At 44.2% G+C, this 26,844-nt stretch overlaps 1 protein-coding gene across 3 annotated transcripts in view; it reads right to left on the minus strand.

Moving 5' to 3' along the window:
• The window catches only part of LOC147882359 (Met-10+ like family protein), a 128,949-nt gene that overhangs the window by 38,397 nt on the left and 63,708 nt on the right, over positions 1-26,844 (minus strand). For all 3 annotated transcript variants that reach the window (XR_015543901.1, XR_015543900.1, XM_087401034.1), the window contains exons 5-6: positions 23,624-23,694; positions 6,080-6,222 (exon numbers count right to left, since the gene is read on the minus strand). Coding sequence is in view for 1 of the 3 variants with exons in the window: in XM_087401034.1 (XP_087257160.1) it covers positions 6,080-6,222; positions 23,624-23,694 (214 nt within the window). In the remaining 2 variants the exon portion in view is untranslated. The remainder of the gene's footprint in view (positions 1-6,079; positions 6,223-23,623; positions 23,695-26,844) is intronic.

The raw sequence follows: 26,844 nt of genomic DNA on the forward strand, positions 1-26,844 counted from the left end.
TGGCATCATCAATAAAAGTAATGAAATACTTTGCACCCCCTAGTGATAACTGTGGCATCTCACACAAATCAGTGTGCACTAGATCAAGCGGTGCTCTATTCTGGGGAGTTCTCCTCTTATGAGGAGTCACAGAATGCTTGCCAAATATGCAATGATCACAAGTAGGCAAATCTGAAAAAGAAAGAGACGGCAGATAACCCAAACGTGACAGTTCTTGCATTCCTTTAACAGACATGTGTCCCAACCGGCTATGCCACAATGAAACCTTTGGCATCTCGGTTATGGCAACAACATGATTACCCACACTGGAAACATAAAGAGGGTACAAGGTATCACTCTTAAAACCCTCAGCCACTACAACCTGGCCATCAGTAATCACCCATTTGGAATCCCCAAATGTGGTGTGGTAACCACTGTCATCCAATAAGCCAGTGCTAATCAGATTTTTCTTGATTTGCGGCACATGGCGAACACCATCAAGCATAAATGTGCGTCCATCAGGGAACACTATCTGTATACTGCCAATCCCTGCAATCTGACATGCATAGTTGTTCCCAAGGTGAACAACTCCATGAGTACCTGTGTAGGAAGTAAACCACTCCCTATGAGGAGTAACATGAAAAGAAGCACCTGAATCCAAGAGCTAGGTGTGCATGTCATGGCCATCAATAACCAAGGTATGTGCAATTACAGCAGAAGAACATAATACCTCATGTCTGTCACTGTCACTGTCCTCTGCTGCAACATTCACTGCATCCAAGTCATCTACCTTGGCCTTGCCTTTGCCTTTGCTTCCATTGCCTGCATCCTTTGTTTCAGCCTTTTTGGCTTTCTGATCCCGTATGAACTTGAAGCACTTAGACTTCACATGTCCCTTCTTGCCACAATAAAAGCATTCAATATCCTTTTTACCACGGGACTGACTGCGGGATTTGGACTTACTAGCAGATCTGCCCTTCTGCTGAGTCCTGCCTCTATCCTGTACCTGCAAGGCATTTGAAGACTTGCTGCTCGCATTATTCTTCCTGCTCATCTCCTCCATAAGGAGAGAGCTCTCTACATCAGCATACATAAGAGTGACATTCGAATTTGACAGGGTGGTCTTGAAAGTGTCCCAACTCTCAGGGAGGGTACACAACAAGAAAGTAGCCTTGAACTCCTCATCAAGGTTCAATCCCTGTGCAATAAGCTGTGTAAAGATGGCATTGAACTCACTCAAGTGTGAGGTCATAGCTGTACCTTCCTTCATGCGAAGATCAACCAGCTTCTTCAACCAATAAACCTTACTGGCTGAACTCTTTTGGGCATATAACTCTGCTAGCCTCTGCCATAGGCCATAAGAGGTCTTTTCAGCCTGAACATTGAACACAAGAGTATCAGAAATAGTAAGCATGATAGCTGCCCTTGCGGACAAATCAAGCTCTTCCCAGTCATCATTTGTCATGTCAGATGGCTTGACACCCTTCACCCTTATGGGCTTAGAAATCTTCTTTAACAGAAGTACATTCAAACATTGTTCTGCCCATAATGCATAATTGTGTGCCCCTTCCAACTTCTTTATGTTCAGAATTGATGATTCACTTCCCCTTGATGCCATATCAGATAAGGAAAGTACCTGACTTCCTGTAAGTCAAAAAAAGACTGAATAAAATTCTGATTTCTCAGAAAAAACCTGCTCTATCAAGAGCCAGGAGCACTCACAATAGTGCTGTTTTTACTGTCAGAAAATCTGCAGCAAAACAGAAAATTTCTCTCCAATTACTGTACCTTCTGACACACTGTACCGTGCTCAAATAGGCATAAAAACAGTAATTTCAAAATGCTGCATAAAAACAGTAATTGCAGAATGCTGCAGCTGCTCCGCAAGTGCTTTAACAGTGCATCATCAGCTGACAAGGCACAAAACACTGCTGCATTGCTGTCCTGATCACTTCTCCCACCTCAGACGAGGTATTGCACTGATTTAATATGCATAAACCACTTGGCATAAACTGTTTTGTTCACTGAAAAAAAAGGCTCCAGACACTTCAGCCTCTCACAAAACCTGCAACAGAAAATGGGATAAATCCCAAGCAATTATCCTTCTGCCAAGGGAATAAAATGCATCTGAAGATCTTTGACAGTAACCCAAGTGCTCTCAAGCAAAATCTGGGCAAAAGCCCCTTGATCTGACACTTGTACCAAGTGAAAACAACCTCAACAATGAGGGATAAGGCATACAATGTGCAAATCTCTCTGACAAAATCAACTAACAGTGTAATGCAAATACTGCCCTGTGTAGAAATGACATACACAGATCCCAACGTACAAACACTCAATGAGGAACCTTTTGAGCACTGTCAACGATGGACAGTTAGGGACCGAGTAAACTCGATGCGCCCTGGCCAAGCGTGGCTCAACTGAGGTTCTCTGAGTGTTGCACAAGAAATGTGACCTGCAAGAAAATGTCACCTCCACACTGCGGAAATCGAGACAAATGTGTGCACTCTGACACCACACTACCTCAAGGCATACAAAGCATCAACTGCTGGGCAAAAGCCCTATGATCTGCTCACCCGTAAACTGAGATTCAAACCCAGTAAAAGCATATATCCTCTGTCAGATGCATAAATCCCGATATCTGTGCACAAGTCCTCCACGCAGAAAGAAAATAACTGAGAAAGTACTTGCTGTACTTCATGCAATGCAATGCACCTCGGGTAAAACCCAAATCTCCTCGCTGTACCTGAGCAGGGTACAGATCCAAGGAGAGAGTTCGAAATGTACTCCTCTGACGCAGATCCAAACCAAAAAATGCACCTCCCTGTCGGAAAAAAAAATCCGAAAGCAACTCCCTGTCACAGTCCGTACGGCGATCCGTACTGTACGGTAGACGGCTGTCCGTACGGCCGACGTTTGTTCGTACGGATGTACGAACGACGTACGTCCGTACTGTTGTACGGCGCGCGAAATGGCGCCCGCGCTGCGCTGCCGCCCTACTGTCCCGTTGGCCCGCGATGCACGCTGGCTGCTGCCCCGCTGTCCCGCGCTGCCTGCAACGCTGCCCTGCGCTGCCTCGCTACAGCCCTGCTGGCCACTAGGGCAAAGAGGTAGGGGAAGTGGGTAGACGGAGTGGAGAGGGAGGGGTAGGCAGGGGTAGGAAGGGAGTGAGGCTGGCTCTGATACCAGTTGAGAGGGGAAGGTGAGTGGGAGAAGTACAAGAGGGAGAGAGTGAGAGAGAGAAGACTCCAAAATGTGCGGGTGTGAAGTGATGAGCCACACCACAAACTCTTAAGTTTTATTAGGATTAGGTTTTTCCCCCTATGACTGTCTTAAGACAGTCATAGGTGTCATAACTTTAATAAAAGGGGTGGCAATGTGCCTTTACCCCAACAGATGAATCCTTGACACTGCAAGAGGCAATCCCTTGAGGGGGGTTTGTTGGGGTAAGTATGATCAAGGGCTTGCTCTATGGTGCATGTGTGCATCTAGGGGAGTCACATGTGTGTTTGTGTGTGTTGTAAAGGCACATCAAGTGCTATGATGTGTCTAGTGTGTGACCTAAGTGATGATGTAAGACAAAGAGAATCCCACTGATGTAAGGATTGATTCCCACTGATGTAGGGACTGACAGCCACTATGTAGGGAAGGTATTACCTTCTCCCCCTTTCTATAAAAGAGAGTCTTTTCTCTCTCAATAAAATAGAGATTTCATTGTGCTCTCACACCTCTTGCAAGATGCATCTATTCTATCCTACGGGATCTTACACGCTTCTGCAAGGCAAGGGAGAGGGTTGTGCTGTCCACCAGAATGCAAGATTACTGCGTGAGTGAGAGAGTGAAAGCTAGGAGTGATAAATCCTATAAGAGAGTTGAGAGATGACCTAAATAAAGAGCTGAGAATGAGCTGTGTAAAACTGTAAGAGATAACTGAAAAGAGCTGCTGAAACAGACCCCAAACCTTACTCCGTTCGCTGTCCCGACTCCCCGTCTGATGCGCTGCGTGAACACCTTTCCAGAGGGGGGCTGAACTGATGCCAAAGGCTGAGGCTGGTCAGAGGGCCACTAGGGGTGAGTGTCAGGCTGCTCAAAGGGGACTGAGGAGGAGCTGTAGGAGGCTGAAGTGATGGGAGAACTGAATGAGGAAAGAGGGCCTGGAGGCCCCCTATTTATAGGGCTTTTGGGGCTGGTTGGCTGGCCCCATAAAGGCAGCCCTAGGCCCCATAAATGGCAGCCTTTGGCCCCATAAAGGTAGCACTAGGCCCCATAAAGGAAGCCCTAGGGAGGGGTGCCGGGTAGCCTATAAAGGCAGCCCTTCCCCTGCCATTCTCTTCTCTTGTTCCAGCCCTGAGGGCTCCTATCCTAGGTTGGACCTAAACCTAAGATGGAAACACTACCCTACAGTTCTCCAGTGGGTACTAGTGGATACTAGTGAACAAGGACTGATCTTCCGACTTGACCTTAAGGCTGAGAGACTGACTTACGTAGCTTGTGCCTGATTGTCCCTGGACAAGGGCTCACAAAGGGGTCACAACATACGACAAAATATCCTATTAGGGAACTATTACGCACTTGTCGATGTAGCCAGTGTGTCACTTTGCACCCAAGTGCATGGGTGCATGTGACATTGTATCTCTCAGCTCATGAGACCTATCAGCCATCCACTCGTATGCCTACACTCTCGGCATGCTCATTGATGTGTATCTCAAGAGCGGACCCATAAACCTTGGCCATCAGCTAACCCACCCTGATAGCCTGATAGTTTCTTGCATCCATGGCATCCCCTACCTTGTGAACGGATATGATGGTGTTTATAGTCTAGGAAGTGTCGTTGTTAAGTGACACCTCTCATCGCACCAATCAGCCTCGTGCCTTATATCATTTCCTCGACTCGCCGTGTGACCAGCTCCATAATTCTTCATCGCCCTTATCAACTAGACATTTATCTTTCCTATTTACACCACACCTTGGCCCGTTACAATCTAACCACTCTACCCCCCCCCCCAAAAAAAAAAAAAAAAACAGGGCACACAAGCATACATCAAGCGTTAAATTACATGACTCCTACTAGTTATAAGTTGAAACACTAGGAACAGGATTTTGCATATTCGAACTAATTGTAACACTACATAGGAAGAAATTTTTTTATACAAAGATTATTCACATGCTTTGGTCAATCAATAGAGAAGCATCTTCGATATGCCATTTCTAGAATTGGAGAACTTACTTACAAACGAATGTCTGCTCTAGTGGAAAGATGGATCAAAAGAGAGTTCAACATGGGAAAGGCTAAGCGATCTCCACAAGAGGTTTCCCAATTTTGTTTTTGGGAACATAAATATGCCCTCAGGGGAAGGGAATGTTATGTCCATCGTAAGGTCGGGAAGCCAAGAGGGCTTATAGTGTTTGCTGAATGGGACATTAATAGACTTGACCATTACATGGTACAACATCATTGTATTAAAATGGCTGGGGTCTATGGGCAACTCCTAGGACTAGGCAATAGTATGGAGTGCATAGGAGAAGCCTAAAAGGGATATAGAGTTACTAAGGTGAACACATGGCACTCAAATGAGTCCCAAGTGGCCAAGCACTGGGTTCAAAGGAGGATTCCACCAGGTTCCAATGAAGGTCACTACATGTGACACCAAAGGGCAGACCAGGCAAAAGACTCTCATGTTCATGTAAAAGTAGTCTGGATACAACAACTATTGGCAGTCAAAATCAGGATGATTAGGGCTTTCAGCAAAGTAGGTGCTTCGTCTCTACGACTGTGCCTCTCCCAATTACCCTACTTTGAACATATCTCATCTGCATCTTGGATCTTCTCAGCATTATACAATCCAGCTACATGACTGATGGATTGTACATGATCTTTTAGGGATTGGAACTAAGATACTAAATGCTGCCACCGCATTTGCAGATAGTTTTCTTCTAAGACACCTGCTTCCCCTTGAAAGTCTTTAGTGGGACTTGAGAGGTGCAGCACCGTGTATGTTTCCAAAATTCCACCTGAAGGTCTTTCCATATTCATATCCGTCCTAACATCTGATAACTAAACATGAGTGATGGGAAATACAAGCAGTGCACATCCATATACCTCAATCTTTGCCTGCAGCTGGTTTTCTGAGACATTCTTTGCCAGATATTTCAATGCCTCAGAATTTGAATCATTTGCAAAAACTCGCCAGATCTTCTTCGCAGCTACAACAGCAAGAGGACCTACTCCTGCAAAGACATCACCTGCCATGCCCACAAGGCTCTTGTATAATCAGCAATCTTATAGTTGCATTTCAGTACCCTATACTTAGCTTTAAAATTTTTAGACAAGGTACTACATGTCTCCACTCCTTATACATTGATAGATGCATTGAATATGAAATAAACCATATTTATACAATGGCTGTCAGTCATTGATCAAAAGTCAAACCTAAAATCAGGATACATTCGAGTGTTTACTCCCATTCGGACATAATGCCTAGAGACTAGATGGCATATGTGCATACTCACATTGGATTTTTAGTTTTTGCTAACTCTATGAGGTTGAGTGTGAACATTTCATCTTGGGTTGCCCTATGTATAAGTGTTAGAAAGAAAGAAAGGTCTATTAACGTTTGCGGGGAGAACAAAAAGATCTATGGGACCCAAAACCAGCTATTCCATCCAAGTGAAGGGAGTGCACGAGGCAGCTCTTGTGGAGTGCATAAAGCAGCTCCAATATTATTAGAAAACATTACTATGTTCTAGTCCTATCATAGGATGACCGTCATAACATCAGTTTGAGACAGAGTCTTTAGGTTTAAATTTGAATTCCCTAATCAATGCTTTCCTGGTAAACAGCCCATTTGCCATCTTGCCTGGCTTCCTTCACTTTGGTAAGCTCAATGGTTCTTTATTCGAGCTGGGCCAGGGTGAGCACCTCAAATATCCAGATCTTTGTGCCTCTCAGCTTATAAGTTCATCTAACAATCTTTACCCTTTCTGCCTTGTCTTAAGTATTACTTGTGCTTGTGCCCCCTTTTGAAGGACACTAAGCATGTCGTCCAGGCGATTGACTCTATCTTTTGTGTACCCTTACTCATCAAACCAACCATCCAGCAGTACCCCCATGCGTAAAATCAGGGGAATATTTGCCCTAGTTTCCTACTCGTTCACATCCTCATAGAGGTCCGCTTTGTTAACTTTGTTGTTAACTTCCTTTGTCATTTCTTGTTTCATTGATGCCACCAGCAGGAAATTAGAGAGCTCAAGCTTCAACTTGCAGCCATAGAAAAGTTCACGACATGGAAAGAAATGGTAGCAGGAAATTGTCCAAGAGGTATTACTAAAATGCAACACATCCCTGCCAGCACCACAACTTGTCTCCATAGTTCAGGAAATGATCACCTTTCAAGCAGGAAATAAATTGGCTCCTCCACACATGAGGCAATTGTGGGTTGATCTCTATATCTAATATGTCTCTGCGCAGGGGGTGACTGTCGAGGCAGCTGCAACAGCTGAGTAGGACTATCTATTGGCAGGGTTCGAGTCTTCATATTCAGAAGGACTTACTGTTCCAAGATAGCCCTTGCTGTGTGTGCATCTCTCTGCTGGAACTAACCTCTGAATTGGGCCCGGGGGGCTTATCTTAACTGAAAAAGAAAGAGAGTTTATTAGAGTCTTCAAAAGACCAAGGGGTCTATGAGACTGAAAAACCCAGAAACAATGAGAAAACCTGAAGGGGTGGGACTACTAAGTGGGCATCCAGGCCCAAAACTAATAGTAATATCTAAAACCCATGAAAAGTAGATGAAAAGCATGATGCAACTATGAGAGGGAGTGGCATATCCTATCATATCATATCAATGAGCAGGGAAATCCAATGTTTTATGGTCACAAATAGTATCAGAGCTTTGGTAAATTCTTAGGAGTGTTCTCGGCTTCTATCATCTGCTGCAATTGTTGCTGCTACTGTTTTTCCACCTGTGGGGGCAAGATTTTCTATTGCAAGTCCTCATCCTCATGCTCAGAGTGTTCACTTTTCACTTTTGGGTGAGAAAGGTTGGGAAGCATCATCTTTCACTTTCTCCCCTTCATCTATCCCAAAGTCTGGCTGCTTTTTTCAGAAAGCGATGGGGCAGGTAGCAAACACAAGAATTCTAGTACAAGCTACATTCAGTCAGTACACACGATATTTCACGGGTGAGCAAGAGGTAAAATACTATTGATCTTTCTTCCACTGAAACTAAATGGCACAGCAAATGCAGCTTGGGGTTCAGTTCCTCTAAGTTGTGCCAACCAATCGTGTATGTAGATGAACCGAGGAACATGCCCAAACTCATCTTCTGAAAACACAACACATAGTGCAGTTTTAAACTCATCAGTCACTCATAAGGTTAAAAACCATAAACTCCATCACGCATAGTAGGGACTAGATAAAATTTATTGCAAGTTCAGAACGCCACAAGATGGATGAAAACTTCACAAGGTGAGATTTACATGTCCACTAATACAACAGAAGCATATATCTAGATGAATCCTTGGAACATGCCAAAACTCATCCTCTAAAAACACAACACATAGTGCAGTTCCAATATCATGATAGTCACTCATAAGGTTGAAAACCATAAATTTTATCATGCATAGTAGGGCCTAGCTACTATGACATCCCCATTGACGTGATCATCACCCAACAATGGGTGTAGACCCTAGTATAAACATATTCTCTCCTCACACATACAAGTCCACACCCATAAGGCTAGCACTTAAGGAGAAGGCTAATTAAAAAATAGTCCACACTCTCTTGATTAAAGCTACAACTGCTTGAGAAGACTATTCCATTTCATTTTAGTCTCTCCCAAGTGAGCATCTAAGAAAAAAAAGTGCTTAGACAATCTAGCTGATAGGGCAACGCGCCACTTAAGATAGAAACAATTTATCGCAATATCAGCACGCTACAACATGAACGAGAACTTCACAAGGTGAAATTTGCATGTCCACTAATACGGGAAAAACATATATCTAGATGGATCCAAGAACATGCACAAATTCATCCTTTAAAAGCACAACACATAGTGGAGTTTCAATCTCATGGTAGTGACTTTGGCCAGGACTCCTATGGATCATTCTAGGACTACACAACTTGGTATTAGATATCACTTCATTCGGAAAGAAGGTGGAAACCCAACAAGTCCAAATGATCTATTGTTGCACCAAGAATAATCCAATAGACATATTCGCCAAGGTTATAACAAAGGAGAAAATTTTCCAATGCAGGCATCTCCTTCCATATAAAGGATTGCTTGTTTTTTCAAAGAAGGGATTGATCAAGTATGATGATCCAATCTCTAATAGGATAAGATAATGCCCTCCTTGGTTGTAAATAAGCTTGAAAAAAGAATCTGACTCTAGTCCAATGCAGTAGTCCAGGGTCCCTAAAAGGATGGTGTAATAATAATTTTTGCACCGTACATGTGGCCATATGCCACATGTCGCTCTAGGAAGTAATCCACTTCTAGTGTTCAGGGCAATGTCACCAGAAACGTTTCATGAAACGCATTTTGGAGGTTTCATTCAGATACATTTCAAGAATTTGCTTGGGTTCCACCTAGAAACACATAAAATATTGTGTATAATATAATTTATTGTTAATATATAATTAATTATATAAGGCCCTCTCTGTCTCTCTCTCAGATCTTTGAGCTCTCTTTTTCCAAGACGATTGGCAACTAACAAGCTTCTAGTGAAGATCAACTTCTATAGGGGCAACTGCTTACAAATTTTAGAGGAGGGCTTCATTAATCCACTAGGATATACTTGGATCCACCTCCCACATCCATTCAAAATATCCATTGGGCAATTTCATGTCTCACACCGACTCCATATTGAGAGTCGATGAGCTAAGGGCATACCTAGGGAGAGCCACATCTGCACCTTATGTGACCAATAGGAGATCATCTCAAAGGAGCATTTCACTTTCACCTGCCCTATGTATTATGAGATCCGATGTCGTTATCACTAACTCTTTAGAGATGGTTTTGAACCCCCCCGTCCATCTTCCTTTCTTACCCAGATCAAATATGCCTAGCTACCTTCATTCATGAGGCCGTCAAGCAAAGAGAAAGAAAGAAAAGAAAGAAAGAAAGTTTATTAAAGTCTGCTAAAGACCGATCGGTCTATCAGACTTATAGAAAACCTTATACAAAATGAGCAAAAGGGTGGAGCGAGCATCCTAACCCATGCTAGAACAGCGTAGACATAGTCATCTCTAGCATCATCATCCACATAATAGATGCAATCTCATCTAGTGTAATATAGTACAATGCAACATAATCAAGGAAAGCATCAGGCATCAAGGTACATCTGATGACGGACTGGATAGTGTAGGCAAGAATGCTATCTATGGTTGGGGAGCCAGTGTGATCTGGCAGGAAGAACTATGTGATCATGCTCTGGGCTAGGCCAAACAAGGCCTCTCACCCCTATCTTTGTGACCTAATGAGATGCTCTCTACATTGGATCGCCTCGTGAAGGAAGCCCGCAAGGCATCTCTGATGATCTGGGTATGAGACAAGTCTGGAAAGGCCCTTGAATTTGTCTCTGAAAAGGCAATGGTGTAAACTACTCAGTGCTTTCTGGCAACTTGGAGATTGGGAGCTGCAAGCTTTTTATTCAAAATTTTATAAGGTGCTCACGGATGCATTCTGGAAGAGATTGCATGAGAATGTGAGATCTTGCAAAGCTTGACAATTTGCTGAATATGAATAGCAATAAAGAGATATACACAATTGAAATTTGCAAAACTTGCTGACAGTACACAAGTTGAGGGGCTAAGACGGCCCCCCCTTTGTCCAGGCTCAATTTATTTCTTGAAAAAGAGATACAAGACCAAGGTGCAATGCACCTCCCAAACTTCGAAGTCAATTGATGACTATGACCTAGATGGAAGACTTAGGAACACTGTAGAAAGAGATAAGCAGTAGAGAGAATGACTCCATGGCTAAGACTAGAACAAATTCAACTCCTATACATCCCAATCCTCAAGGAAGAGACCTGCAACAATCACCACTTCCATCCAACATTAGTTGCAAGACTAGTTAACTAGAAAGAGAGCAATGCCAACATGAAATGTGCTGCAAATGAGAAACTTGAAATTACAGACTCCCCTCATGACTTGACTCCTTTGCAGACGAGTGAGAACAAGATGCTGGAGTGAGAACAACTCAAAAAAGAGGCCTGTAGGCTAGAGAGAGAAAATCTGAAAGGAGTAATGCTTTTAGAAAGAGAGTGTCATGGCTGCTCCCAGGCTAGCAAATGGGAAAGAGATGTTGCTGCTGTCTCAAAAGTGCAGAAAGAAAGAAAGAAAGAAATTTTATGAGAGTCTTTGGGAAAGAAAACCTGATACAAATCACAGTAAGGGTGGAGCTACCAAAACAAGCATCATCACTCGTGCTGAATCCTAAGTCTGATCATACATAATCAAATACATATGGGTGTGACAATGAAAAGAAAAAAGACTGGAGCGGAGCGGAATCCTCCGTATGTCATGTCGCCCTGGCTGGTGCACTGCTGGTGATGGGACGCTGGCGTCCGTCAAGGGGTGCCGTGCGTCTCGATCTTTCCCTCTACAGAAATCAGCCTCTTCTTTGCAGAGGGAAAGAGCCAAACTGTAGAGGGATCTCCTGCAGCTACACACCTTTAGGACCTGGTTGGAGCCGAGGGAGCTTCCAGTGAAGCTGAGTTTCTATAGAGATTACTATTTCGGAGGAGGGATTCATTACACCACCGGGGTACACTGAGCTTCATATGCCTCACTCACTACGGATCTCCATCGGACAGTTTCGGGTATCATCACACCGCCTCCGCATAGAGAGCGGCAGAGCAGAGGGGATCCCTAGGGAGCATCACATATGCATATTGTGCGACTGTTAGGATGGTTGAGTCGGAGGAGCATTTTATTTTCAGGTGCCCAGTGTACTACGAGATCCGAGGTCGCTACCATTGTCTCTTCAAAGACGGCTCCGGGCTCCTTTCCAGATTTCTCGCCTACCCAGATCAAAGATGCCTCGTGCCTTCATTCACGAGGGGGTCCGACACAGAGAGTACTTACTCAGGCGATGGGGCTTGGCCACACCATGAGACATCTCTCAGAGCAAGATCACAGAGTTCTTCCCATCAAGTGACATTGATCGTCCAATCTCTAGCCGCAGAGATGACAGAGACCCCGACCTGATGACCGCAACACGACACACGAGACATCGAGGGGACACACAGATCACTCTGGGGGACCTCCCGTCATTGTTTAGACACGGGATATGTCCCACGGGAGTCACGGTGGATCCGGCGAGCCTCCTCCAGGAGATCGAAAGAAAAGTTACAAGAACGAGAAATGACTCTGCCCCAGTCACCAAAACCAATTGAGGAGTTGGACATACACTTCTCAACTATAAAGAGAGAATTTCTGCACAGTAGAGAGAGAAATACTGGCAGAGGAGAGAGAGCCTGCAACAAGAGAGAGAAAGGCCTAGAGAGGAGTTGGCTCGTCCCAAAGGGTGGAGGAGGAGCTGCTGCATCAAGGGAGAGAGGGAGAGAGGCTAAAAATGATTTTTTCTATGCAAGAATGGGAGGGGGAAGGCCCTCTTTTATAGGCTGAGCCCCCCCCTCAGCCAAGGATAGAAGGACACTTGGCAGCTTGCATGGGGCTGCAGTGACAAGTGGTGCCATGGTCCATGCATGGCTCTCCACTTGTCCCACAGGCTGCCATGTGTCCCATGTGCTGACATAGCCACATGTCAAGGCTGCCATGTCAGCATGCCACATCAGCATGCCACATCACCCAAAAACCCCAAAAATACAAAGTGGTCAGAATTCAATTCTGATTTCACGATTGGGTTCCTAACAGTTTGTACTATCAAATGACGTACTCTAAAGTCACAAAAGAGCCATAACTGAGCTCATTAGTTTGTCGTCTTATCTTGAATCTCCATGTCTCTTTGGCATGCTTCCAGGCTCACACCCAAAGCCTGGAGACATTCTCCTAAATGGTTGCTAGGTCGGTATACAATCTGTGCGTTTGATTGGTCCCATAAATCGGGTACTCAGGTGGAGTGTGATTTCCAATGTCCCTCCTAAAGGAGGTCATAACTCTGGGGGACACTAATGCCCGTAACCCCAACAAAGGGGTCCAACTTCAAATGCTAGACCTTGCCCCATGTACCGAACTGAACAGTAGGAAAAACATTTTTATTCATTTGCAAAACATATCAAATCTAAATCTAAAAGAAAAATTACCAAGCAAGTGGATACATGTTGTTGCAGCAGAGTGACAAGTCGTATAGCCCGCGTATCTCGTAGTAGACTAGGCAACAGAAGGTGAACTACTTGTCCCATTTCAGGGCAACGAGTTCAATCTGATCATCCGTGAGAATCTTTTATAGTTACAAACATTCAAGACCTGGTTGGCGCAAGCCGAGCTTCCTGTGAAGCTCAGTTTCTACCAATACCATTGCTTACATATCTCCAAGGAGAGCACTTTCACAAGATACATAGGTAGGATCAGGGCACACAGCCAGACTCTACTCAGAGACTCTACTCAGAGAATGATCATGGAGTTTTTACAGCCAGATCATATGGACCAGCAGATCACCGGAGATCAATGAGGTCGAAATCTGGAGCTAGTGACACGACAAACTCAACAACAAGTTGACACTTATCATTCTTGGAGATCTACCCTCCATGTTCACTAGACCAAGGGCACAACCAATGGGGATTACAGTGGCACTGGTCAAGCGCAGACCCACCGCTAGAAGAGCACAGCGAAACCACACATAGACTACCGTTAGCGGTCGATCACAAGTTTCATGTCATTGCAGCCTCACTTGTCGTCAGGCTGTTGGAATATGAAGCCAAAGTGAGTCTAAAGTGAGTGTTCTAGGTGTGTTTTATAGTCTAGTGATTCCTAGTGTGTTTTATAGTCTAGTGAGTCCTAGACATGCCACGTGTCATATTGGGAGTTATCCCATGTACACTATGGCTTTCTAGAGTCTAGTGTCACACTATATAGTGTTGTACTTGTCTATTCTCTATTACATCAGTCAACATCAAGCTCTTTTGGTATCATGTGAGTATTTGTCTATTGCTTCATTTCCTTTCCATTTCATTTCCATTATACTTGTTATCTTTCCTTTCCATCCCTAGTGCTAGCTTGCTTCTCTCCCTACCACTATGATCTTTCATGTGGTATCAGAGCGATGTTCCTAGTCCTACTCTCTCTTTCCCTTTCCCTTCCAAGAGGTTGAGGTGAGGGAGGCCAATGAAGCTACTCTACCTCATCCTCCTTGGAAGGCTTCCCTCTTCTCTCTTTCCTTGAGCACTCTCCTCTTCTACCCAAGCCTCATCATGCTGCCCTCTTCTCTCCATCTTCTGCCCGCCTCTATGCCTCATCATCTGCTGCTTCCTTAGCCTCAGCATCAGCCGTACAGCCATACCGACTTTCCAAGATGTTGGTGTATTCCTAGACCTATGAGTGAAGGGACATGTGGAGAGGGGAGCATCAGTCTAACACTAGGAACGGAATGGAAAGATGAAAAGCATAATGAAAATGGAAAGAAAGTACAAGTGCAAGGCAATGATAACCAAAATACTCACATGTAGATAAAGCTTGATGTTGACTGATGTGATAGACAATAGACAAGTACAACACTATATAGTGTGCCACTAGACTCTAGAAAGTCACAATGTCTATGGGATATCTCTCAATATGACACGTGGCATGTCTAGGACTCACTAGACTATAAAACCACACCTAGACCACCTAGAACACTCATTTTAGACTCACTTTGGCTTCATATTCCAACACCCCCCCATGAAGGCAAGGTGAGAGACTACTGGAATGGAACCGAGAACAGAACATGACAATGGCAGTCATCAAACTGTGCACCCTATGTAACTCAAAGGCTAAAGTCTGAGCGTGTTCAAAGGTTGATCCAAGCACTCTCATGGCTTGAGACTCAACATGCTCAGAGGCTCACGTTATAGCATGGCTACATGACCAACTTATAGATCTAGAAATACACCAACATCTTGGAACTCGGCCAGGCCTGATAACAAGACCTATCAAAGCTAATACATATGGCTCCCACAGTATATCCCCCCTTTGCTTCATAATAGGACATGTTAGGAAGCCACACACCAGAATAGGAAAACCAATACATCTTTTTAGGAGGACTATCCAAGACAAAGGACCTTTAGACTCAATGAAAACCAACCACTCAATACATATCATTTTAGGGGGACTACCCAGGGCAAGGGACCCCAAAATACATCAAGCTGTGGGAATAGATTTTAAAAAAACCTCTCTCTTTGTATAAGAGATGTCCTCCGCAAAGTTGTTGCACATGTGTGTGCACATTCTTCCTGATATATGGGTGAATTCCGGAAAGAATGCCCCCTAAAGAAAGTGTCGATGAAGTCCATGGGAACAACTCTCGGAGCGATCACCGCATGACTCTCAACGTGTCGAAGTGAGAGCCAGCCAAAAGTCGATGTAGAGGCCTTAGGTACCATGAGCAATTGGAAAGTCGATCAATGTGAAGTACCTCAAGCACCGATCAAATAAGCAATGTCGGGGTGGAGGCTCAAATTTGAGCACTTATGCCCAAATGGGGCAAAGTTCCCAAGTGAATGGGCAAAATAGTGATAAATTTACATGAATGTGGAAATCCCCAAAAGATTTACATGCTAGGGTCTTCAATAGAGCTGAAGGGATGCAGAAATCAGGAAAGCCCTAAATTCTGCAAATTAGGGTTTAGCAGAAAATTAGGGTTTCAAGAATTTTGGGGCTTTCCAAAAATTTTCAAGCAATGGGTTCCTTCAACATTTAGGAACCGTCACACCATAGAAATCCTTGGAAATTTTAAAAATCTGGGGTAGAAATTGGAATCGAAAATTAGTGTGAGAAGCAGCTTGCCCGTGTTTCTCCAAGAGCAAGTCTATGTCTTCATGAGTAAAGAAAACACGCCCATCAATCCATCTTCGTTTGCTGCAGAAGATAACGGATCATATTTCGCTGCACGAGCTCACGAAGATACCCATGGGAAGTAGCCGCTACAAACATCAACAGATGACGAAATGCAGTCTTGATTTCGTCACACCTTGTAGATGGAATAACTTTTGATACAGAGCTCCGATTGAGACAAAGTAAACACCAAAATTGTAGCTCTTGAAGTGTACTACAACTTTCTTTCAGAAACCAAATCGAAATTCCACTTGTAGCTCAAGATATAAGCGCCGCACTGGTTGCAGGTCTCAGAATGGCGAGCAAAATCCGCAACAGCTCTGGCTCCATTTGATGGTGACCAATAGCATGTCATAGATGGGCAGCATTCAGCTCACGTTGATGAGGCTTGGGTAGGAGGAGAAGAGAGCTCAAGGAAGGGAAAGGGAAAGGGAAAGGGAAAGGGAAAGGGAAAGCAGGGCTAGGAACATAGCTCTGATACCACATGAAGGGACATGTGGAGAGGGGAGCATCAGTCTAACACTAGGAACGGAATGGAAAGATGGAAAGCATAATGAAAATGGAAAGAAAGTACAAGTGCAAGGCAATGATACCCAAAATACTCAAATGTAGATAAAGCTTGATGTTGACTGATGTGATAGACAATAGATAAGTACAACACTATATAGTGTGCCACTAGACTCTAGAAAGTCACAATGTCTATGGGATATCTCCCAATATGACACCTGGCATATCTAGGACTTACTAGACTATAAAACCAAACCTAGACCACCTAGAACACTCATTTTAGACTCACTTTGGCTTCATATTCCAACAATGAGCTGGTCATGTAGCCATGCTATAACGTGAGCCTCTGAGCATGTTGAGTCTCAAGCCATGAGAGTGCTTGGATCAACCTCTAAACACGCTCAGACTTTAGCCTCTGAGTTACATAGGGTGCACAGTTTGATGACTGTCATTGTCATGTTCTGTTCTTGGTTCCATTCCAATAGTCTCTCACCTTGCCTTCATAGGGGGGTGTTGGAATATGAAGCCAATGTGAGTCTAAAATGAGTGTTCTAGGTGTGTTTTATAGTCTAGTGAGTCCTAGACATGCCACGTGTCAAATTGGGAGCTATCCCATATACACTATGGCTTTCTAGAGTCTAGTGTCACACTATATAGTGTTGTACTTGTCTATTATCTATCACATCAGTCAACCTCAAGCACTTTTGGTATCATGTGAGTACTTGTCCATTGCTTCATTTTCTTTCCATTTCATTTCCATTATGCTTGTTATCTTTCCTTTACATTCCTAGTGTTAGCTTGCTTCTCTCCCTACCACCTCATCCAAAGAACATGACTCAACCAAATGCCATTGAATCGAAAGGGCCTAAGAAGAGTCATGTCTCTCGTAAAACACCTAAGAGGCCCCGAGAGCAAAAGCCATGCTACCGAGCCCCCAGGTCATGAAGAAAGGAGAACGCATAAAGGTGCTCAATAGACTAGCTATCCCCTTCTAAATGATGCTTGCCTATTTGCAGTCCCATAGGCAATGCTGGATAGACTCATCAACAGAGAGGCAACGAGGACAAACAGAGTCTACCCCAAACATTGACCTCCATCGGATCACGAAAATTCCTCCATGATAAGAAAGCCAAAAGAAAAGAGTGATTTTTTATTCCTGAGAGTTTTCAGAGAATCTCTTCCAAAAGATTTCTGGAAACTAGCAGAAATCTGAAAATTCTCCCAATGAGGAGCTCAAAAGAAAGGAGGCTCTTCTCTTGGTGCCTTGCATCAAATGTCTGAAAGGAGTTATCTTTCTTGGTGTGCCACAACTTAGCTGCTTAAGTACATCCATAAAGTGACTTCTAAAAGCTAGAAGCGTTTGTTCTTTTTCCTTCCATACAAAACTAGGTGGCTGCTCCTTCCCTTGCATGTGTTAATAGATCCATCTGCTTTGAGTTTCTTTTGGTACACCGTCCTTCACACTCTTTCTAAATGGACAATCAACAAGTTCCCAGGTGATTTAACAATGGCATCCATTTGCTGCTTTATGGCATTCTCCCAATGCACATGCTTACCTGCTTGAGTAAACCTGTGAGGGACACTATTACCCAATACATGCATCATGAGTGCTACATCTAGACTTTCTTTGGCTGTTGTAAATTTGATGGTTGCCTCCAGTTGCTTCCCTTAGAAATGTCTTACAATTTTTCATCCTCCATTATCTTCACATACCATCTAGGTAACTTCTCAAGAGTCTTTTGGCTTCTTTTGGGCTGCTGGAATTGTCACTGTTGCTGTTGCTGCAGCGCTATGTACTGCTAATGTTTTTCCACCTACAGGAGTAAGGGCTGCTGCTACAAGTCCTCAAAGTGGTCACTTTTGCATGGCATGGGTAGGCAAGCATACTCTTCCCTTTTCTTCATGTCCCCCTGAATCTAGCTGCATTTTCCCTCTCTCTAAAGATAAAATCCTACTAACTATTAGCTTGTTTGATTCAAGGTCGTACATCCTTATTCTTGTACCATTTGTTTTGTTTTCTATACCTAATGCAGATGCAATTGTTTTCCTAGGTGCCTGACTTTTGTTTTAGCTACTTTGGAACTTGAGCATAACACATAAAATGGAAGACACTCGAAAACATTGCACTTGGCCTCTTTTTTGTCCAAGTTCTTGGATGTAATGTTTTGACTGCTTTAGTGGACTATCAATGAAGCACATAAGACACAGTAAATACTGCTTCTGTCCAAAATATGTTCAGCATTCCCATGTCTTTCAGTAGAGACCTGGATGCCTCAACAAGGTGCCCTTTCTTCCACTCTTAACACTCCATTCCGTTGAGGAGCGTAGGCAGTAATGAAATATTGCTCGATGCCCTCTTTGCTGCAAAATCATTTGAACCCATCACTATTGGGTGCGGGAAGCAATGGAATGGAAGTGGAATGCAAGGGAGCAAACAACAAGCTGAAGCAAACGTGAGTAATTGCAAATGGATAATGAGAAAGTACAAAGGGGTGGCCTATATGGCCCCAAAGTCAACCATATGGTTGATCATTTAAGTCAACCTAAGGGTTGATTTCGCAAGAACCTCATTTCTATTTCAGCCATAGCTACATGTGGCTATCAGGTTCTTTTTTATGGTGTTCAGTGTGCAGTGTATGATGCTACACATGCCTTTACCATGTTCTTGACTGGCACATTGACTAGAGGTCTGTATAGACTTGATGCTTATGACATATGTTTGGATGATGCTACACTTGCCGATGCACATGTCTTTGCTCTTGATTCCTCTACCATGGCAGATACCCATTTGTGGCATGAGAGGTTTGGTCACCTCAACTTTGGGGCTTTGGTGAAGTTATATAAGGATGATATGGTTGTTGATCTTCCCAAAATGCATATGCCTTCAAAGCATGTTTGTGAACCCTACTTGTATGGTAAGATGCACCATGCTGCATTTCCCAAGGATGAGAGATTTGGTGCCTCACACAAGCTTTATTTGGTTCATAGTGATGTTTGTGGACCCATGAGGGTTGCAGCTCTTGGGGGATTCTATTATTTTGTCACATTCACTGATGATTTCACCGGGTACACTTGGACTTTCGCATTGAAATCCAAATCTGAAGTTTCTACATGCTTCAAGCATTTTATTGCCTTGGCTGAGAATGAGAGTGGGCTGCAAATTGCTCACCTTAATACAGATAAGGGGGTTGAATATATGTCAAAGGACTTTGCTGGTTTTTTGGCCTCACATGGCATTCATCATCGGTGCACAGTGTCTGATACTCCTCAACAGAATCCCTCAGCATGATATTCAGCCTCATTTACAGCCTGATATGCCTCAGCTTGATCAGGACATTATGCATAGTGCTCTTTACCAGGAAAGAGCTAAAATACACGCACCCAGAAAGGTCCCCCGTTGGCTCCTTGATACACTAAAAGACAGCAAACTGGATACTCCTCTGCCAGCGTGTACTAGAGCGGCTATCCGTAAAGAGCATGCTAATTTGGTTGCTTGTGCATTGGTTTCTACAGCATGCAATGAAGAGCCATTATGCCAAAAAGCTGACTTTCGGAATGATTGTTGGTTGAAGGCTATGCAAGCTGAATTAGATTCTATCTAACAAAATAACACTTGGGAGTTGTGTGACTTGCCTCCTAGCAAGAATGCCATTGGAACAAGTGGGTTTATAAGATTAAACGGAAAGATGATAATTCAGTGGACCGTTACAAAACCCGTCTTGTTGCTAAGGGCTATGCTCAACAGCAAGGCCTTAACTTTGAGGAGACTTTTGCCCCCACTTCCCGGCTCACTACTATTCGTATTGTTATTGCCTTTGCTGCCCACTTTCATTGGGATGTACATCAGCTTGATATAAAGACAGCTTTCCTTCATGGGCATTTGCAGGAAGAGGTCTATGTTTCCCAACCTCTTGGCTTTGAGGTTGAATGTTCTGAAAGCAAGGTATGCGGCTTAAAGAAAGCCCTCTATGGATTGAAGCAGGCACCTCGGGCTTGGTATTCCAAGAAACATACTCATTTCCTCACACTCAGCTTTTAGAACAGTCCTACTGAGACTACCCGTTACATCCGCAAGAGGGGGACAGATTTGCTGATTTTAGTGCTCTATGTGGATGGCATGCTTGTGACTGGGACACCTGCTGAGCAAATGCCAACTTTTAAGCTTGACTTGTAGGAGACATTTGCTATGTCTCATCTTGGTCTTTTGCCTTAATATCTGGGCATCCAATTTTCTAGCAGTGAGGGGGGCATTTTTATGTCACAATCCAAGTATATTGGACAGTTTTTGCAGCGTTTTCAGTTTGAGGATTGCAAGCCAGTATCCACACCATTAAAGCCTGGTTTTCACTTCTCTTCTGAGGATGGCAGCCGTGCATGTGATGTCACTCTCTATTAGTAGGCAATTGGTTGTTTGATTTACTTAAGCCATACGAAACCCAGTCTTCAGTATGATGTCTCACAGTTGAGCAGATGTATTGCACAGCCCCTCTACGCACCATTGGCATGCCGTGAAGCGTGTCCTCAGGTATCTCAAAGGCACTCAGCATTTGGGCATGGATTCAATGATAGTGATTGGGCTGGCTCTTCGGACACCCGTGTGTCATGCTTGGTACTGCATGCATTTCATGTTGAGGGAGTATTGGAGGATCGGACTGTCAAACTACCTTGAGATTCTCGACGAGTATCCCCTCGCCTTAGAGATGACAATCATGATCTTGCAGTCCTGCAAAGGGAGTGGTTGGCTCTCAGGCTCACCCTTTATGGGGCTTCAACTATGCTCCATGGGAGAGGAGACATGGACCCCCGGTTTACTCGACTATATGATGAAAGAGCAAATGTTTTATGTGATGGCAGAGTGGATGGATCCCTAGGGGATTGATATATGGCTCAACCATGGCGACTCTGTGGCTTTTCAGCTTGGCTTTTCCAGAGAGAGGCTGGGCATAGGCTCAGCAATGGGGGTGATCCGCTTGGGCCTAGAGGTGTCATCCACTTAGATTATGGACTATGTCTTACCAAATGGCAACGAGGGTGGCTACCGAGAAAACCGAATGGCCACCCATCATCCAATTGCAACATGCAACCCTTAGATATTCTAGGAAATGATGCTGGACACTGTCTCCCAAACGCTAGCCCCTGCCAAAGGCAAAGGGCACATGTGGAAAGGAGGTGTCACATTCTCTGCCTCTATCTTGAAGCCTTGCTGGCCCTGAATCCTACAGGTGCAGAGGCAAGATCGATGGAAAAGGCATGACCCCCTTTGTTAGCCATGCAGCCAACCCGCAAGTGAAGTCTCGTTGCATCGTTTGCATGCTGGCAACAATCCGAAGGGCACCGATCCAAATCCTCTGCACAGCTAGGCAACGTCTCCAGAACTTTGTCTACGCAATAGTCACACTTGCCATCAACTTGCATCTGCTCCATCCAAAGGCCAAACCTCGATGCACCACCAAATACAAGATCTTCCCTCGCTTGCGGCTGGTCCAAAGATGTGACAAAAACCGAGAGAGAACATCCTGAGGAACTTGCTGCTCCACGCAATGACACTCTAGTGAGAGGGTCCAGGATGCCGCCTCTAGCTGAAGCCATCTACTACCAATGTGTGTCGTGTATGAGAAGGACAATTCCTCCACCCTGTCCCAATGACCTACCCGTAAGAGCCAAAAAACTCTCACTTGAATCCCACTAGATCCCCTAAGAGGACAGCCCACCCATAACCAGCGGTGCCATTGCACCGCGCTCCTTCTTGCCCTACCAAGACTGGAAGTGGGTCAATGGTCTAGTCCTTGCCCAAGCGGCCCACTACCTTGATCCTCTGCCACTCTAATGCCTCATCACCTCTGGGGTCCTCCGTAGTGTTGGGATGAAGAAGGCATCCAGGCCCCACACTGTACAGTTTGCATCGATAGGATCCGAGGGACTACCACAAAATTTGAATCCTAAGGGGCACCCCGGTCCTAGAAAATTGTCAGTACTAGTGAGGCTGGTCCAAGACACTGTGCGGTCCCTCCCACCATGCCCCTGCAATCACTCAGCGTCGATCTCTGCCATCCCGGTGCCTACCCCCCTCCTATGGGAGAGTGCCCGACCTCATGCCTCTGCCCAAGTGTAGTGAATCTTTTTAATGTGGGACATACATGTTCTGACAATCAAATTCATGAAGGCCTCCATACCTACTGCTTGAGCCCACAACTCTCGTTTATAGTATATTCACGCTTTATCAAATAGGCTGAAACAAAAATAAGTTCTTTTAAAGACCTGGTTGATCCAAATCGGCCACAATTTGAAGACTACCTAGAGCAACTACTACTTGCTGTCTAGAAGAGGGGTCTACAGTAAGAAACCCTCTAGGTCCACGTAACCATGTGGACAAGGAAGGTATTTTCTGTTTGCTGCTTTTTGTTAACAATTTTAATGAAGCTGAAATTGGAATTGTGCCCTTCCCCTTGCTAACCAACTTATAAGCATTTGGAATTTTCATTGCTGAAATTGAAAACATTGTCAAACCTTGTAATTTCTTTGAGAGACTGCAAATTTTCATAAATGCAACAGCATTGCTTGGAGTAACTTTTAGCCCATTTTGAGGTTATTTTCACCCTTTTTGTTTATTTTTCCTCTTTTGAATGTGCATATTTTAGAAACTGTACAACACCTATATGGATAGCTTTGGATCGACTATGGATTTCATGAAAATATTTTCAGTCCAAAAAAAAAAACCCTTATGTTTGCTGAATACTCACTACCTTGATCTGTGTATTTTCTGCCCCAAAAAACCCTTGTGTTTGCTGTGTGCTCACTACCTCAAGCTATGTGGAGTGCTCCTACTTCACTTTGAGCTATGCAACTCCAAATTGGAGTAAAATTGCGATGATGGAACTTCTTGCTCTTATTGTTTTCTTCTTCAAGCCACATCCAAATATTCAAGGATGCATTAGCATTTGCAGAATTTCCTTAGGAGGATGACCCAGATACTATTAAGGAGGTTTGTGATGGCAAAAAAACACATATTAGCTTGAGAAAGCTAAAGAGGAAAGCTTCTTAGAATTCATCTTGGCTTTGTCACACCATAAGAAAACGTAAAGGAAATGAAGTACAAATGTTCGAGACTCTTGCTCATAAGAAACCCTGCATGAAAGTACATACAAAGAACATCTTTTTCGTTGAAGCTTCTGATAAGTCGCCACCTTTCTGTTGCAAGTTTTGAATCCCAATACCTAAAACCCAATATTTACAATTTAGAGACACAAACAGCTTTATGCAAATAGTTAACATGCACAAACTCTTGAATCACAAAAACTAGATTGAACAATAGCATGCCATCATCCACACTTGAAATAACTGATTCATTTTCGCATCATAAAAAACATCAAGTGCTAAATGCAGTGCCAAATAATTTGACAAATGATTTCCTATACTAGTGAGGGATTCTCTATATCTCAAGGTTTTAAGAGAAGTAAACATTCTCCAAAGGACTAAGACCTGAAAACTTCACCATTAAGGCCTTTACTTGCTTTGACTAGTCACATATTTCCGAGCAAGAACCAACGAGAAGAGCAAAACAACAGCAACCGACTATGGCACAGAGGAGAGAAAGCAGAGAAGGACGAGAAGCCCAAAAATCAGGAGCTCAAGTAAGAGTGAGATTGTTGATGACATTAATAACAGCAAGAATCATAGCAGTTCGCAGACGCATAGTAGGGCAGTACTAAAGACATCCATCACAGCTTCAGTCTCAATAACTTCAACCTCAGCATCGTCACCACCATCTTTGGTGACAGCAGCACCATCTTTATCACTGGCACTTCTATCGACATGGACATCGATGTTGACATCAGGGACAGCCTTGACATCCCCTCCTAGCCTGACTGTTACCATACCCCTATATGTCCCCTCACAATACTCTATCCTTCATGTCATGCCTACCCCTCATCCAGCCGCCATTCCCCTCTATAGTTGGACTCATCTCCACTAGATTCCAGATGTCTCCATAACACTCAGTATTCTACGCCTCTGTCCCTATCCCCCAAATTCATGCACTATCCACACACGTCACTTCAGACACATCCGATTCCACCCGAGGCTTGGGAACAGATCATCATGGAGGTTCACCACCTTCATGCACGAGACATGGAACTAGAAGTAGCATGCCAAAGCAGAGCAAACCATGCAATTATCAACTACCTCTCCGCCCCGCCCCCTGCGCCCCTTCCTCTCTTTTATTTCACATAGGATGTTGGAAATCGATGTTCCAACCGCCAGACATCCACATACTGAGAAGCAGGAGCAACAAAATAGGTGGTGGATTGATGCCCCAAGCACCAGGTTCACGCCCTCTGTCAGCGAGATATAAATCGCTGGTATGTGGACAGCAGCATTCGCCATCAAACAGCCCTATATCAGGGCTAAAATGATAATGCATTAACCACTTCCTGCATAGCCTCGGTCAGGAGAGATTACAGCTCCGTAAGGAGGTTGCAGCCATATCAATAGTCTCGAGCAGCAGGCCAGTATTGGAGGCACAAATTCGATAGTTCTATAAGGAGACTGCATCCATAGCGACAGCACCCTGAGCATTTATGGCTTCCACCTTTGGAGTCCCAAAGCATGGGATTGTGTGCTTGGCGCATAGGATGAGATCCCAATGAGAACATCCCCTTATCATCTGATTTATAGAGATGCCCAAGCTTGCCTTGCAGCACTACGCAGACGTACGGCCCTAGAGGCATACCATCATACAGCTACAGGATAAAGCCCGCAAGGATGGTTTGCGACAGTCAACGGGCATTTGATGGTCTCCCCACATAGGGGGACGTGGTCTATGAGACTGTTTGGAACTATAATGGTACCTATGGTTAGACCCTTCTCAGAGTCTTACATGGGACAAGACATGGTATTATACACAGAGACCCATCAAAGCCCAAAGTGGCCTGTCTGTAGTCGTGAGGGGATACACATGGGATGTAGAAGGCATGTGGTCTAAGTCAATCAGAAGTAGCAATACTTTATAGTTCATCTCTCACTAGGATGATCTCTGTCAAGAGGCATGACACCCATTCTAGATTTTTGTGGATTCAAATCCAATGCCCGTGTTGATCAATTGTCCACCAAGGTGTCAAACTCTATGTATGTTATCAGGGGGAGCAAATCCATCGGCCAGCTGAGGATAGAAGTGCTTATGTCCAACCTAGGCAGCCTGCCTAGGTCCCTCCCTTCTCCTATGTGGTCTCTTCTCTCCTCCTCTGTGGTCTCTGAGAGGTTGCTCGACGTTTGGCAAGCACCACCATCACTCCTATCATCTATCTTCCCAAGTCAAAGAGTTGAGAGATATCAGGAGCTCCAATTTTTTTGTCAATGCAATTATGAGTTTCTCATGTCGTGCTCTTTGGACCTGACTACATTGTCTCCATACAGCCTTTGATTAATGTCTCCAGAGCGGAAGAATTTATGATCGTCCTCTGACTGGGCTCCAATGTGAGTGAGAGTGAGTGAGAGAGAGCAAGAGAGAGTGTGAGAGCTGGAAGCTTGGAAGCTGAAAGCTTAGTTGCAATAGAAGAGTGTAAGAGTACAACACACTGAAGGAAAGATAAGGTTTTGTCCTAGTGACAAAACCTTAGTAGTCACTAACCATAGTTAGTGAACTAACTGCGGTTAGGGGGAAAAACCTCTTAAAGAGGGAAAAGTGCCCTTAACTAGCTTATTATATTACATTGGTCACTGCTGAATTATATCTATAATTCTAACACCCCCCTGCAGTGCCAATGTCATGTACAAGGCTGATCAATCACCAAACGGATATAAGTTCAGGGCACTGCGAAATGCCTCAAACTTTTCACGTGGTAGTGCTTTGGTGAAAATATCTGCAACGTTGTCATGTGTGGACACAAAGATCATACTGATCTCTCCTGCATGCAACTTCTCTCTGACGTAGTGATAGTGAACCTCGATGTGTTTCGTGCGAGCATGAAACACTGGATTCTTTGCCACTGCAATGGCACTCTGACTATTAGTGAGAATTGGAGAGGGACCCTCTAAAGACAGATGAAGATCAACAAATAGACGTCGCAGCCAGACACATTCAACTGTTGCTGTGAAAGCTGCCCTGTACTCAGCTTCACATGATGAGGTAGCCACTGTAGATTGTTTCTTGCTCAGCCATGAAATGCAAGATTTACCCAAAAAGAAACAATTGCCACTAGTGGACTGCCTAGTGTCATAATCACCAGCCCAATCTGAATCGCTGTAGGCATGCATCTGCAAGTCACCCCCCCTGGGAAATAGTAAGCCAAAAGACTTTGTGCCTTGCAAATAACGGAAGATGCGCTTAACTGCCTGCCAATGCATAGTTTTTGGGCTGTGCATGTACC

This window comes from Dipteris shenzhenensis, chromosome 29 (genome assembly GCF_047967505.1).
Source record: "Dipteris shenzhenensis isolate YYH24624 ecotype China chromosome 29, Dip_SZ_1.0, whole genome shotgun sequence".
NCBI classification, from domain to species: domain Eukaryota; kingdom Viridiplantae; phylum Streptophyta; class Polypodiopsida; order Gleicheniales; family Dipteridaceae; genus Dipteris; species Dipteris shenzhenensis.